A 16,264-nucleotide genomic window follows, 5' to 3' on the forward strand; every position below is an offset into this window, starting at 1 on the left:
TATTCTATAGGAGGACTGTTTCTTGGAACAAACACCTGTGAACAATATACTGCACGACCGCAAACCTGGGTTGACAGCTTGAGGTCACACTTGCAAAAGATAATGTGAGCGGCAAAAGATAATGTGAGTGGCAAAAATCAAGTGGGTGTTACCAGAAATGCATTGGAAGCCAGAAATGACTACATGTGTCAATCTCAAATGTTTTTCACTGTGATGCAAAGATGACAAAACATGATATTGCATTGCTTCTTTCCCATACACAAAGAAAAAACACACTTAAAAAAAAAAAAAAAAAACGATAAAGGAAAACAATAATAATAATAACAATAATAATGACAACAACATGATAATCATAATTATATTGATGATACTTTTTAAATTTGAGGTTAACTTCAGGGTAAATCTGTTTTTGTCAATAAAAACATTTCCACACTGAAGTTACAATGTAGTTTACAGTTTGACCACTAGAGGTCATTTAAAGGCATTCAAACTATCACACAAAAAAACACTGACAGACATAAACAACACAAATATTATAATTTTCTCTGATTTATTCACTTGTTGTCGCAGGACAGACATAATAAAGAACACGCTGCATAACAGTGCTCATCCGTTTCGACCACAGCCGACAATAAGCACAGCGTGTCTGTGCTCGTTGTGTCAATAAAGTTGTATTCAAAGTCTCTCTGCTGCAGCAATGGCAGCTCCCATGTCCTGGAGGAGGCTGGTGTACTCCGTGTACTCACCGGCCATCACCGGGGTTTTCACCCGAATATCTGACCGGCTTTTCCGCGCGCGGGACAGAAGAGGAGGGTAAGAGACACGACTCGCGGACACGAGCATACAACGGTTGTTATGTTTCCTGCGTGAAGCTTTCGACCACGAAGAGATACAGATGCTTTGCTAATGTTGTCACTGCTAATGCGCCAATTATCTGACATGTGATGCTCTGTTTTGATCTCGTATTTTTCGACTGTACCTTGAATAGGGAAGGTAGAGCCGTAGTAGCACTTAAATGTCCCTTACCGATAGCACTTTGTTGTTTGGCACTTTAGTAGCACTTAAATGGCACTTACGGATAGTACTCTGTAGTTTAACGTTATTGAAGAAATTGTACTTGCTTGATTTTTGTTCTGAGTTTGGACTCATGGTTTAATGCACTTATTGTAAGTCGCTTTGGATAAAAGCGTCAGCTAAATGACATGTAATGTATTATTTAACATATTTAGCCGTCAACATGTAGCTTATTTAGGGTGAAACATGTATAAGTTTAAAGTCAGAATTAGCTCGTGTGTGTGTGTGTGTGTGTGTGTGTGTGTGTGTGTGTGTGTGTGTGTGTGTGTGTGTGTGTGTGTGTGTGTGTGTGTGTGTGTGTGTGTGTGTGTGTGTGTGTGTGTGTGTGTGTGTGTGTGTGTGTGTGTGTGTGTGTGTGTGTGTGTGTGTGTGTGTGTGTGTGTGTGTGTGTGTGTGTGAGTTCAGGTTGCGCGCGCAACCTGAACTCTGAAGTAGTACTACCATATTGTACAACTACTTAGTAAAGTAAAAGTCCTGCAATATTGTAGTATTGGCACCAAAATATACTTTAAGTAAAATTGTCAGAATGCAGAATGACCCATTTTTTTAAAATTCAATATATCCCTCTGAGATGTAGAAAGTAGCACAAAATGGAGTATAAGTACAGTACTTGAGTAAATGTACTTGGTTACATCCCACCACACCTTTCTGACAGCCGCCCCATAATCTGATGTTTCCAGTCGGCGTTCACACAGGTGATGTCACTCGTTAGCAGAACGCACCTGGAGGTGTTATTGGTCAGAGGGACTCTTTTTTATTTTTTTTTAATGTGACACTATCTGAGCAGACTTTAATGATGATGTCGATCAATCGCAACGTCTGGGGCCGAGACCTAATTTCGGAACACGGTGGCCTGAGACCCTCAGTGCTGGCCTGGAGTATCTGGTAAATCTTAATGCTCCAGGTTTTTTTTTTGGTACGATGTAACGGTCTTTTAAACGGCTTCTTTTTTTCTTCTACTCTTGACCCTTTATGGCGGGTTCAAACATCTACTTTGAAGTTTCAAGTTTTTTTTGAGAGCGCTTCCAACTTGGCAACAGTTTGGGGGACAACCCTTTCCTGTTTCAGCGTGACCCTCGTGCACAAAGCCAGGTCCGTAAAGAAACTTAAGATATATATTTTAGTTTGGTGTGCAAACCTCGACCAAAACCTTTTTGAGATGAACTGGAGAGCTCGGCTTTGTCACCCAACATCAGGGGTTGACCTCACAAAAACTCTTGCAACCAGAATCTGGGGGCAAGTCTTGGGTTTTGGACTTGGGTCTACACATTATATGATTTAGAATACAGAGTGATTTCATCACTCTATTAGACAGACGGTGACCAGTTTGATAACTGAATCTAAATCTGTGGAGACAAATGGGGGTTTAAATCTATTAAGCCGCAAGGGGATTTTCAGGGAATTTTGAATTATGGGGAAGACAGACGGACGTTGTTGTTTCCCGTCACATGCTTCAAATCAAGAGGGATGTGATGCAGTCACGTATTGGAGTAAACGGCTCCCCTATTCATTGCAGTAACGAGCAAAAGTCCAGCATTATTACTTTAGCGTCTAACCTCATTAAATGTAACAAGTGAACTTCATCTCAGTTTCACGGAAATCTGCGTTCTTCGAAGTGCGCTACACCGCTCCGATAATCTTAATTCAAGGGCACGCTATGTCGATAATGCATGTGTGCAGAAACTCCACCCTTTTGTAAAGGTAACAAAATTATTTATATATATATATATATATATATATATATATAAAGCAACGCAACGCCATATAATGTCAAAGCACATCTTATCTCCTGTCACACGCTTCTTATCTTTTACCGCTTGCATAAACACTTTAAAGGCTTTAGGGTCCATCACATATTGCATAACCCATCGCCAAGCTCAAGGTACTCCTTCCAGATAACGTTTGTAATTTTTATGGGATGCAAAGATGTTTCTCTGACATGCAACGGTATAGTTTTATGGTTCTTTTGAGTGGTACTACGTGTTTATGAATGATGGGACTTTGATCCTAAACAACGTAGGAAATCCCCCTTTTCTGCAGAAGTTCTTAACTCAGCAAAGTGGCTTTGGAAAGAATCCCGAGCTGCGTCTTTTTGTTTTTATGTGACTTTTGTTTTCTCTGACTTCTTGCAGCCGTTTTTTTTTTGTGGGTTTGATTCCAACCAAAACGTAAACTATGCACGTGTGTTCTGGTCGTAATGAATATGGAGGACTTCAGTAGAATTGAAACAATCGGCCTCTGAGGTTCACCGTCATGTCTGAGAATCAAAACTCCACCCCGTCTTTATTTAATGTGGCTGCATTGTCGGACCGGATTGTGAGATCGTTTGGCAGAGACAAAGGGGATGTGGCGTTGGGGTGAATGTTAGGACACCGAAGAAGAACATCCAGACGCACCGTTAAATCTTCTCATGGATCTGTGAAAACTGAATAAACGTAGACGTCACCTTGAGCTGCGGGAAATGAAAACAGCCTTTGTTTGAATGAGCCCTTGTTATTAAAAATACCAACTGGCGTTTGTGACGTGTCCAACTTTTTAATGCAAGCCTCTCCGCATGTGTAAAACAAAAAAGCTCACGATGGGTTTCCTCCAGGTCCTCGGTGCTGCTGCTGGCTCCCCTCCTGGCTGAAGCCGACCCGGCCCCCCGACATGTCTCCAGGCCCACCGGGTCAGCCGGAGCTCAGGGCACAGACGGCCTCTGTGGCCACTTCCAATGGATGGCGGAGCACGTACCCGCCTTCCGCGTGCCGGGCACCCACATCCACATCCTCACCTCACCCGACCAGTTTCTACCACACGATGAAGGTCAGTGTTTTCGTTTTAGCTGCAAAGGAATGATGAGAACCCAAAGAACAAAACAAGGCCTGCCAAAATTAAGTTTGAAGAGATGCTCCATAGTGTCATGTATTGTGGTGCTTGAGGTATTTGAGGAAGCATTACTTTGCCCAAAGTTTGCAGAGAAGCACGCTGCAGCATCCAGGACTTAGTTGTTGTTGTGGGCACATTTCCCTTCATTTGTGACTCATTCAAATTAAAGAAGGAAGCAAATGTTCAGTTAGAATTAAACCAACTAAGCGTGCTCAATAAGCTTTATTTTCTTTGGCATTGTTAACAAATGGTAAACAATAGTGAAGGAATGATTTTATTTATTTTTTACAAAGTTGGTGCTATGGCAAAAAAACAAAATGTGAAGAGTGGATTTGCTGCTGAGCGTCGCCTTTTATGGGGGAGTCTTGTTATGCAAAATATTCACACATCTCACACAAATTGCCAAAATGACGGGAAAAAAGAAGGAACCTTTCTGTCACGAAGGTTCTCTTCCACTTCTTTTATGTATTGTTTTTTTTTATAGATCACTTTCTGGCACACACACACCCTTTTGTTTGGTGCTACAGTATATCAGGATACGTGAGTTTGCAGAGCCAGCCAACAACGTGTGTGATGCCCTGAACAAAAATGAAAAGACCTGGCACAAGGAACAGGATGAAATATCTTCTTTTTTTTTTCTTTTTTAAAGTGGCAACGCCTTTTTGGATTTGTTGCCGACAAATGCAAAGGATGTCGTAGTCCATTGTGGAGTCAGGCGACCTTTATCCTCAAAGGGTCAGTTCCCCCAAATTACAAAAGATCATACCTTTTCACTTCTTTTTTTGTGTAATCAACCTGAGATGTCGCTCACTTCAGTACAATGGAGGTGAACGTAATGTTGTTTGTGGCGCTCACAGTTTTGACATTTCATAAAATCAGTAGAGCGTCTTTCCAGAAATGAGCTCTGATTCATGGGAAAGCAATCAGCAACTTTTGTTGATTCATTTTGATTTAAGTCAATTTCAACTGAGAAAAATTAAAACATTACCAAGTTCCAGCTCTTCAATTATGAGGGTGTATTGCTATGTTCCTCTTCTTGTATCCTTGGAAGCTGAATGTATTTTAGTTTTAGACTGTGTGGGGGAAGAAACTAGAAATCTGAAGACATGGCTTTAGGCCTTTTTTTAAATATTGTGATGCACTTCTTTCCCTACGAATAAATAAATCAACATAATTGTTTGTTGTTCAAACAATGTCCTGTTTAGTCTTGATAATTCACAGACTTGCAGACATCCATTTCATCACAAAGAAAACGTGTCACTCTCCCATCCCCCGATCACCTCGGACGACATTTAATTTGCATCCATTGTAGAAGTTTCAAGAGAACACGACATGTGCACATGTGACTGACAGTAAATGTACCTATTAATAATTCTCCGTATCTGATATTTGTCACCGGATTCCTGACACCCGCACCCATTCATTGTCGTGTGTGTTTCTTTCTCTCCTTTTTGTTTCGCCTCAGGCGCGGATCAAGACTGCGAGGAGGCGCGTGGTGATGGCCTCATTGTATCTAGGAACAGGTCAGCTGGAGCAGGAACTGGTGAGAAGAGTGGCGTCTGTGTATGATTAATTGTTAGAGCAGTTTTTATGTTGTCTTAGTTTTTGGGCAGGTGAGAACAACGGCATCCAAACACAAGCATGTGCCAAATAAGTGGTTGGAGATGCTAGAAAATGTGAGTCAGAGTCGCCTTCCAAGAAAACCGCAGTGGGCTTTTCTTCATGGAATTAAAATGTACTCCGGGCCGATACAAGGAATGACCCCAGAATGCAAGGGTTTATGGGTATAAGGAGACCAGTGTTGGCATGTGATATCCTGCTGTTGTTCATGCTTGGAAGGCCTAGCATAACAACATTAACCCAGAACAAACCACAGTCTGGACTCTCATTCAGATGGGGTTTTTTTTGTACTGGTTTGGAGCAGCAGAGGGCGAATCGCAGAACAATGCAGGGACAAGTCCAACATGTTGAATTACAGTTGGCAGCGTTTGAATCGGGTGTGATCGCTGCCAAACTCTGTAACCTCACAGGATGATGGATGACTCCACGCGTTGAGTCAAGGAACAGTGGGTCTGTGTTATTTGTCGAGCTCAGGTTCGCTTGTAATTGGACACAATGACCTGAATTAAATTCAGACACAAAATACGAGTGCGGCCTGTGGGGTTTAAACCAAAGATTCGGCACCAAAGCTTCCCCGACTGATACTGGCTCTCACACCTGTGCGGCGCGTTTACATAAGCGCAGGTGCAGGCAGAGAAAAATAATCTTGAAATTTCAAAGGAAGGCCTTTTCAGCACCCCATATGCAAAAGTAGTTCAGAGTGGAGAGCACTGCCACCGCATATGTGAAAAACAAGTTGTGTGGAGTCTGATGTCACTTTCTACGTTTAGTTTTTTAACTGAGTCAGACAATGTTACTGCTCTTTTAGCTGGATGATAAATATATTAAAAACAAAACATGAGAGGATAAAAGCAAATGTCAAAGCTTCGCCAATCGAAAAAATAAATCGTACAGTGTTCAATATTTGTGTTTGAATGCGGAAAGGTTTACATCTGGGGTATCAAACTCGATCACAGAGGAGCCACTGACCATTTAGTTTTCTTCTCGAGGGACATTTGAATACCCATCAGAATACTTTTTTATTTATTTTTTTAAACAATCATTTATATAACTACATCATATATTTTCACTCTGCTGCTTGAGAGTGTATTTCTGGAGGACGTCAGCTTCTTCTATTGCAGAGGAAAACGGCACACGGTCACACTTATTTACACAATAATCGAATGTCCACCTTTCCTCTAACCAGCTGTCCTCTGGTGTCAACGGTTCCTGTCTGCAGGAAGTCAGAGGGCTGTTGGTTGATGACTAAAGTGTTTATGCTCAAGTTTGTTTGATTGCAATAGTGACACAAACTTGGAAAGTGTTTGACACATTGCATCGTGACTAAATGCTGCTTCTTTGCCTTAAAGGAAACTATTGTTTCAGTGTCCCTCTGCAGCGCCAACTCATGAACACATTTCCCTCCAGAGCCACGCTGGAAGAACTGTTTTACCGGCATGCAAACGGGCACAACAGAATAATAATATATTGCGTATAACAAATGCATTTGGGCACCAGATGCACAATTAAGCCAAAGTAAATAAAAGAAAGATCAGAGTTGTGCTCGGGAAAGAAAAGTTAGACTGGTTTGCAGACTGAAGCCAGCTGTTTATTAACATTTACATCAGTCCAGTATTTTAGAACTAAAAAACACCCAATTGCTAGACTGTAGGAGCACAAGAGTAATAACAAACGGCACCGGCTGACAACAAAAGGGATACAAACTTCAGTTTGTGGTTTGCAGAACAATGACTTGGAGTGAAAACCTGATTACAGACAACAGGAAACGTTTTTTTTTGTTACTGTAAAATGTCCTTGAGAAGTTTTCTGCTGCGGTTAAAAGAGCCGAGCAGCTTGATGGCTGCATTTTAATGCCTGTGGTTGTTATTGATCTTAATAGATCTGTTATTTTCTTGACGAATTGTTTAATTTACAAAATGACGGATAATTGTGCAACTATTGCAACATCCAAAAATGTAAAGATATTCTATTTACAATCGTATGAAACCAAGAAAAGCAGTAAATCCTCACATCCGAGAAGCTGAAGACAATAAATGTTTAAAATCTTCTTTTGTTTTGCGCGATAACAATAAATCGGTTGATTTTACTTCTTTCTCGATCGACTAACCGGTTGATTGTGCAACGGATGGCCGAACGCTTGCTTGCTGTCTCGAAGAAAAAGACGATATCTCTGGTTCTGCTGCACGTGTTGATGTTGTTGTCTTCTGCGTTCTTCCTTTGTGTTCAGGTGGACTGCATGGAGGAAGCTCTCCGGCGCTCGCAGGAGAACAGCGACGATCCCGACCTCAAAGTCACCATACTGCTGGACTACACTCGCGGCTCACGAGGTTGTTGCCATTTTCCTCTTTTTTGAGTTTGAAGGCGCTCATCCTCCTGACGTTTGTCCTGTTTTTTGTTTTTTTTTTCCCGTGCAGGACAGACCAACTCGAGGACCATGCTGCTGCCATTGTTGCAGCGCTTCGTCTCTCAGATGAGGGTGTCTCTGTACCACACGCCAGACCTGAGGGGGCTGCTGCGCCTGCTGGTCCCCGAGCGCTTCAACGAGACCATCGGAGTCCAGCACATCAAAGTCTACCTGTTTGACGACAGCGTCATCATCAGCGGGTGAGTCGATTCCCCGGCTCTCCACGTCGGTGTCAATATGAGTTTGTTTTGAGTTTCTGCTCCAAATGATATGGCCTGAACCCACGGCTTGTGGAGAGAGTAAACACAATACTATGTGTACCTGATTATAGAGAGAAGAATAGTGAACGTGTATACATTTCGAATTTTTTTTTGTTCTAAAAATACTTTCACACTTTGGTGTCCAGTGTTTCCCCAGAGATACTGAGAGCCATCATCCATAAACTGTTTCCTCTTTATAGAGTGAAACAGTTATATAACATATATATATATTTATTTATTACACATGCATACTTGTCTAAACACATGCATGTGTTGTCACAGGCCTCTTAACTCTCTCTCTCTCTCTCTCTCTCTCTCTTTCTTTCTTTCTTTCTTTCTTTCTTTCTTTGTTCAGGGCCAACCTGAGCGACTCGTACTTCACCAACAGGCAGGACCGCTACGTGCTGCTGGAAAACTGCAGCGAGGTCGCCGACTTCTTCTCCGACCTGGTGGACGCCGTGGGAGACGTTTCCCTGCAGCTGCAGCCCGACGACTCGGTCACCGTGCAGGAGGGCATGGTGCACCCGTACAACGGTAGGCACCGAACACACACACAGACGCATGTTTACCCTCTATGTTTAACACTTCATGCTCTACGGTGGCAGCGGCCCAGTTCTTCTGCAGGAGGAGCCGATGGATTTCACTAATGGAGCTTGAAAGCTTCGACAGAAGACTAGATGGTGTGTGTGTACAGTGAGAAAGATGATGAGAGCTCTTGTGGTTGGCTAGCCATGCAGCCGGATGTGAACATTTTCAGGCTTTTCTCTACACACACACACACACACACACACACACACAGGTGCTGGGTGTCCGTAACAGGAGTGCAGGATGTCAGTTTGGGGGATGAATGATGACATCATGTCTGCAGGACTGGGTCGCCGTGGTAACGAACACCAGGAACAGAGTTGTGACGTCACGTTGTTGCTGGAAGACGACATGGATTGGGAACTGACGGCACACTGGAACTCTAAAACGTTAACAACTGAAGATCTGCGATGAGATGTGACAAAAATAAGTCTGTCAGTGTAGTTTCAAGGGTCAGATCACTCATTAAATGTTCTCGCTCTCTTCTCATCCACCAGAATAATCTGACTAAATTACCACATTGTGCCTCTGGGCATGCTGGTGTCCTTGTGCTGCACGTCGTTATAAACACGAACGGCTGACAAATTTGTGAGAATTACGGTAAAGGGCAACGGGACACATCTATTAATTTTTCTATGGGACACGAGCGAATCGCATCTCAAGGCATCATGGGATTCCAAGTCATGTGGAACTTGCCAGCGACACGTTTCACGTTTTCCTAAGAGCCGACCAAGAAAAGGGCGGAAAGTTCGGTGTTCAAAGGAGGAGATTTGTGTTGTGCTGCTTGGCACGGCGTCATGTCAACAGTAAGAAGAAGTGCAGTAAGCTAATGAGCAAGCTACTCGCATCCAGAAGGCTTCGCTTTCTGTGAACACAACCTTTTTAAACGGATACAGTTTCTAGGGTAATTTTCCGGGAACTTAAAGACTCGTATTTTCCAGAGTAACGGCTCCTTAGCTGAGGTTGTGTTTTCCTCCCCATCAACATCCCCGCTCGTAAGCGGCCGTATATCCTCCCAAACTCACTCGCAGCCCAGATCACTGTGACCCCAGAGATCGGTTTGACCCGCCTCCCACTTGTGCGCGCTCATGTTTTTGTCTCTCCGTGGTAACCAGGCAACAGGCAGGACTTCTCGGTGGCGGCGAGGAAGCGGATCATGGAGGTGGTGAACACGGCCCACGTCAGGCAGCAGCTGCTGAACGGGTCGGCGGGGTCGGAGGACGATGGGATGAGCGAGGGGGAGGAGGAGGAGGACACCTGGGTGTTCCCGCTGGTCCAGATGAAGCCTCTGGGGATCCAGGTGGACGAGCAGGTCACACAGGTGAGGCGCCACACCTGACATCAGGACATTTGAACCCAAAATATACACAGAGCACACAAAAAAGATCTTAAATATTAAAATATATAACATTGGCCCTGCTGTTAAATTATTGCTTTTTTTATCCACTAGTGTCTGAAAAGAAAATCGGTGAACACTGATGATTCAACGTTTACCTGTTTTTAATGATTAAAAAAAAAAAAGACACAAAAAAGAAGCGCTAAGAAGTTTAAACTGGTCACAGAGTAATTCTTGAAGACATAAGAATCAGACGTGAGCCAACATGAGGGGAATTATACTCAACCTCCTTGTTACCGTGGTCAAGACGAAGGTGACCAATCATCCTGATGGATTTCAGCTCTTTAATGAGCCAAATTATAAACTCGTCTTTCTTCACTTTCCGTTTGTAATCAAACTCCAGCGCCTGCTGAATGGCGCCGGTCCGGACTCCACCGTGTTTCTAACGTCGGGTTACTTCAACCTGACGCGGGCGTACATGCGGCTGGTGCTCGGGGCCGGCGCCAGCTACCGCATCCTCACCGCCTCCCCCGAGGTCAACGGGTTCTTCGGAGCCAAGGGCGTTGCCGGGGCGATCCCTGCAGCGTACACCCACATCGCCAGACAGTTTTACGACCAGGTGCGCCGACTGGGCCAACAGGAGAGAGTTCACCTGCACGAGTACCAGAGGTCACAGTGGACATTCCACGCCAAAGGTGAGACGAAACACACTCACTCACTCCTGTCCAGGTCCCGCGAGGGATGCCGCTAACGAGCACATTCTTCTGTTGAATGCCTTTTCTGTTTATCGTCCCAGAAACCACGGCGACGCCTTCAAATTGCTTGTTTCGTCAGACCAACAGCGCAAAACCTAAAGATATTTAATTTACAATTGTATAAAACGGCGAAAAGCTCACACACACATCTGTAGATTGTCTTGATTTAGTAGTTCAGTCAATTAAAACGTGTGTGTGTGTGTGTGTGTGTGTGTGTGTGTGTGTGTGTGTGTGTGTGTGTGTGTGTGTGTGTGTGTGTGTGTGTGTGTGTGTGTGTGTGTGTGTGTGTGTGTGTGTGTGTGTGTGTGTGTGTGTGTGTGTGTGTGTGTGTGTGTGTGTGTGTGTGTGTGTGTGTGTGTGTGTGTGTGTGTGTGTGTGTGTGTGAATAATGGAAAGAAAGCAGTGAATTCTTAGATTTCAGAAGCAGGAAACAGAATATTTGTCCTCACCAGCCAGCAGTGATATTTAGTAACAGAAGACAAGACAATCTTAGACGGTTTAGAGTGTCTGTATGAGTTGTTATTTCCGTAAGTCGACTTAAAACAACCTGTACTGCTGCATCGGTCTCATCCTCGATGCTTGTTGCACATTTTGTGTGAATTCGTCTCTTGTTGTGTTTTCCGGGATGCAGGAAGATGACGTTGACATTTTTGATAACGGAGACGAAACCCTGATTATTCAGCATTTTCTCCTGTGGGTGGAAAACGGCATTTAATAAGCACCAGATCTGCTTCACCAGAAATACTAAACTAAATTAAATCAGTATCCTGATTTATTTCCATGTTGTGTGCTTTGATTAAAATGTTTAATTACAGAAAATGAGCCGTATTTACACGGTGACAACGCCCCCTTAAATTGTTGTTGTTTGGGAAGCATGAATACAAACTTAATGGCAAGATATTTTAAATAGCCAGAAACCAAAAAAGTAGCTTCTAAAAGACATTAGAATGAAACGCAGTATTACGCGCTTCAGTCGGTAAACCACCAGGGAAATTGACGGCACGTCTCCTAGCAACCCTGGGAAAACATCCACAAATATGCCCATTAATGTGGTCATTGTAGTTTCACATTTCTGAGCAAAATGCGAAAATATTTAAAATGTAACTAACAGTTTGAGCAGGGACTCACGTCAATGTGGATTACAAGAGATTACAATCTTAAATCCCTTGAATGGAAGCAGGGTTAAAAATATTCTGGGAAATATCTGTACGAGCATTTTCCCAAACTCAAGACCTCTTAACAATTCGGGGAAAATGTGGCGCAGGAATGAAAGCGGTAACGTTGTAGATAAATGAAGCCGTTGCGTCGATGCTTTTGTGGGCGACTTGACTTTTTCTCAAACATTTGATAAATTCCACGAACATTGGCACGTTAACTGCTGCTCCTTGGCTACTAAAATATTAAGAGACGTCTTCCTCCTCTTCTGTTGAGCGAGATGGCGTTTGGCAGCCGTAATTATTGCGTAACCGCCGTCAGCTGGTCAGTCTGGTTTGTGCGTGCGTGCTTGTGTGTGTGTGTGAGTGAGAGTGAAGTAATTTACCGGCAACTGTGTATAAAAGCGGCTTAAGCCGGGGCTCAGCATCCAGACTGGTGTTGTTCGGCTCAGTGAAAATAATAAAACGCATTACTCAATGCTCTGATGTTGTTCTTCTTGTGGTCACAGTGGTATGTAGCGTGAGAGAAGACGGCGTGTACAGTCATTTTTGTCGTAGCCTTGGGGATGTACACTCACTTTCTCTCTCTCTCTCTCTCTCTCTCTCTCTCTCTCTCCTCAAGCTTTGAGGTTTTGGATAGACGCTGGGGATTTCGGCATGTGCTTCCTTTTAGTTGTGGTCTGGGCCTTTACAGAAATCCCTGCTGGAAAACGTCTCTCTGAAGCATTACCTCTCACTCCTCTTGTTCCCCCTCCTCACAGGTCTGTGGTATTACCTCCAGGGGCAGGATCGGCCCTGCCTCACTCTAATTGGCTCCCCTAATTTCGGTTACCGGTCGGTTCACCGTGACCTGGAGGCCCAAATCGCCATAGTTACGGAGAACGAGGAACTGCAGAGCCAGCTGCAGGAGGTGAGTTAACCACAGCCGTAAATGTTGATTGACTGTGAGCTGATGACACACCTGTGTGTTAAACGATGTGCCTCCTCAGGAGCAGGAGATCTTGTACCAGCGGTCCAGTGAGGTGTCCGGCTCTACGTTCGAGCGGCCGGACCGCCACGTCAAGCTGTGGGTGAAACTCGTCACTCCCCTCATCAAGAACTTCTTCTAAGTCGCCACCAGGTGATCGCTCGTCTCTTCCAATTTATTTAACTTGTTTGTTTTGTTCTGATCAATTCGGTTATTTCAGATCAGACTCGTCGGACTCGGCTCCATGAAACGTTCAAGGGTCTTTCAGATCTCAGTTTTTTTTCTTCTTCTTCTTTACAGCCAGAACGTTAATGTTCATCAACCTTATTTCCAGACGCAGCTGTTTTCAATGGAAACAGTCGTAAAACTCACCGTACACCAGCTGCTCGGCACCAGACAGCCGACAGACACAGTTAGCATCTAGCTGGTGAACACACTGCAGTGTTTACCGGCTGAAGAGCCAGAAATATCCCTCACGACTTGGTGGAGACCAAAACGGAGCTAAAAGACGAGTGAATATTATTCCTTTTTAATCTTTAGGTGGAAAGAAAATATGAATAATAATGCTGCTCTGTGTCTGCTGGAAAAGAGCAGAGGCATCTCTCTGCTAACAAGTTTGCCAAATCCAGTAAAATACCAATAAGTTGATAGGTCACTGTTGTGCGTGTAGTTTATCCCGCCCCTCCGAGAGGCCAAAGAATGTATAATTGTAGCTGCTTTAAACAAACCTCAGCTAAACATTAAAAGGAGAAAATAAAACGTGACAATGAACAGCTAAAGTGATGACACGGCGACTTCCTGCTCCATCAGCACATTAACAACGTTTCAAGTAAAGTATAAAGTAGCAGAAAATGGAAATACTTTACGTATTATTTTGAGGAGCTTGTGTGAATAAGTTTTCACGACCGAGTTCAGAGTTATCCATTAAGAATAAGACCCCAAGTTGTAATATATTAGAATGTTCCTGTTCAAGCATGTTTTACATTGTTTTTCCGTTTTTTGCCTTGTGGACAAAATACAGCCCTGAACACAGTGTAACGAACTCCCCACCGCACGCACGCACGCACACACACGCACGCACACGCACACGCACACACACACACAGGCTGTGGCTTCTTAAAAATGCCTGCAGTCATTGTGGCGTGTCCTAAATCGCAGGTCCCATCCTCGTCTTCCCAGCAGCCCCGTCACTAGAGGTTGAGCGGGGACGCCGCGTCGGCGTGAGTCACCGGCGTGTTATGCTGATGATCTGACGGAGTGGTCTGTGTTACCAGGAGTCCTGTCAGGACTTGGCGAGGGGAAGTCAGAGGGTTCGTCGACCCTGACAGTCAACATTTTTAAGAGTTTTTTTTTAAAATTAAAAATAGGGGGAAAAACTACTCACTCAGAACAGGGCAGATATTTTTTTGATTTTTGTTTTTATATTTCATAAACTCGAGAGCAAGCCAAGAGGAAACATGTCAAGACCACAGGAGAAGATAAAAAAAGAAAATGGGTGTTACTTTCTGAGAACAGGAAGTGTCGCATGCCGGATTATTACAGTAAATGGGCGGTTCCTTAACGCTACCTGGATAGAGACCGGGGGGGGGGGGGGGGGGGGGGGGGGAGAGAGAGATGCTCAAGTGATCTGCTGCCAAAAAGACACTCAATGTTGTTGAACTGGCAAACATGTCGAGATGACAACAGGAAAGGCCCTTGTGTGCCGAACGGTTCAAAGATATATTTCAAACTACTTCTAATGATTTCAAAGTTAAATAAATGTGGCTTTTCGCTCCCGAACAAAAATGCAAATCAAAATAATTTTGTCTGGTAAGTTCATTAATGCCTTTATTATTTTTGGATCACTCTTTTTTTTTTTTTTTAAACGGTGATTGTCTGAATGCTGTCTTTTAGGTTTGAAGAGCGGACTGTTTACTCGTGTGTTGTGTCCGTATGGCATTGTCATCTGTGTTTACCGCTTATCTCGTGCTTTATTCCTGACAGGAAAAAACAAAACGACCTCCAACAATAGCTTTTCCGGTTAAAAATAAAAAAATAACTGATTAAAATAAACTGCTTATTGGCAGAACAGGCGGTCTATTGTTGGAAACTAAAAATGTACAACAGGTTGGAGACATGTTGAACAAGTCTGAGGGGAAGCAGGGTTCAGATGCAGCTGATGCACACAGTCATGTTCAACCCTTGTGTGGGTGGAGCTGCCTGCCCCCTAGTGGTGAAACTGCAGTTTCCCACTGTGGTCTCACACATTGAACTAACCCTTAATGCCTATTTAGTTGAATGAGGATAACCGGTCATCCTCATGAATTATAATACATTCGGATAAGCAGTGATATGGTATAGTTATGGTATTGTGACTGATTTAAAAAGTCAAAGTATCGTAAGTTATAAATATAGTATGTCACAAAAAGTTGAAAAGTCAGTGTTGTGTCACAATGTAGAATGTCAGTAAAATGATGAGGTTGTAAAAAGCAAAAATACTTACGGTGTTTCTCTGTGTTTTGAACAGGAGGAGAGTCTTTAGTTTTCTTCTTCGGCGTTGAGGTCAAAGGTCGAGTTGGAGGTCTTTCTGTTCTGCAGACGGGATACTTTACCACCGGGCATGCTGGGTAGTCTTCAGCCTCTCTTCGGCTTTAACCCTCAGTGTGTCCAGGAAGTGACTCTCTCTCTCACACACACACGAGGAAGTTTCAATGTTACCTTCCCAACTGTTGCTGTGTTAGTTTTAACATCTAATGTCATTACACTTTTAAATGTTGAGTTTTTTTGCTACAAGCATTACGAACATTTAAACTACTTCTACTCCTACTGCACACACCTCTCTAAGTACATGCTGCATGTATTCGATAGTAATAGCATCTGTGATGGTGAATAATTACAATCCCATGAGGGGCCTTAATACGTTTGAAGAGAGTTTACTGCAGCAATCGGCGCTAACCTGTACAGTCTGTGTTAACTTTGTATATTAAAGGACGATGTGAGTTTTTACAATGACTTTAAATGCGTGAACCTCTGTGTTGGTGGATTTTTACCCTCATCGCCGTAGCACTATATGAAGACAAGGCTTTATTTTAAAAGTTTAGAGATCGACAACCAGCAGCAGGCAACTCTAAAAGCTCACCGAACGTGCCTGGTGAACATCCGGAGAGTTTCCGTAAGAGGTGGAGGCCAAAACGGAGCTAAAACGGTTCATATTAACATTCATCAGGTGTCCAGAAACAACCCCATCAATAACTGCTGCATG

At 43.5% G+C, this 16,264-nt stretch overlaps 1 protein-coding gene across 1 annotated transcript; it reads left to right on the forward strand.

Annotated features, from left to right (window-relative positions):
• Positions 1-525: 525 nt before the first annotated feature.
• On the forward strand, positions 526-16,021 carry LOC117748636 (CDP-diacylglycerol--glycerol-3-phosphate 3-phosphatidyltransferase, mitochondrial). Its single transcript, XM_034558595.1, is given in 12 exon segments — positions 526-813; positions 3,668-3,860; positions 3,862-3,879; positions 5,408-5,485; positions 7,790-7,889; positions 7,977-8,166; positions 8,582-8,760; positions 9,927-10,132; positions 10,551-10,842; positions 12,818-12,966; positions 13,046-13,176; positions 15,530-16,021. Coding segments are annotated over 11 exon segments (1,641 nt in total). The 5' UTR covers positions 526-697; the 3' UTR covers positions 13,166-13,176; positions 15,530-16,021.
• The last annotated feature ends 243 nt before the right edge of the window (positions 16,022-16,264 follow it).

This window comes from Cyclopterus lumpus, chromosome 19, assembly GCF_009769545.1.
Source record: "Cyclopterus lumpus isolate fCycLum1 chromosome 19, fCycLum1.pri, whole genome shotgun sequence".
In the NCBI taxonomy this organism is placed as follows: domain Eukaryota; kingdom Metazoa; phylum Chordata; class Actinopteri; order Perciformes; family Cyclopteridae; genus Cyclopterus; species Cyclopterus lumpus.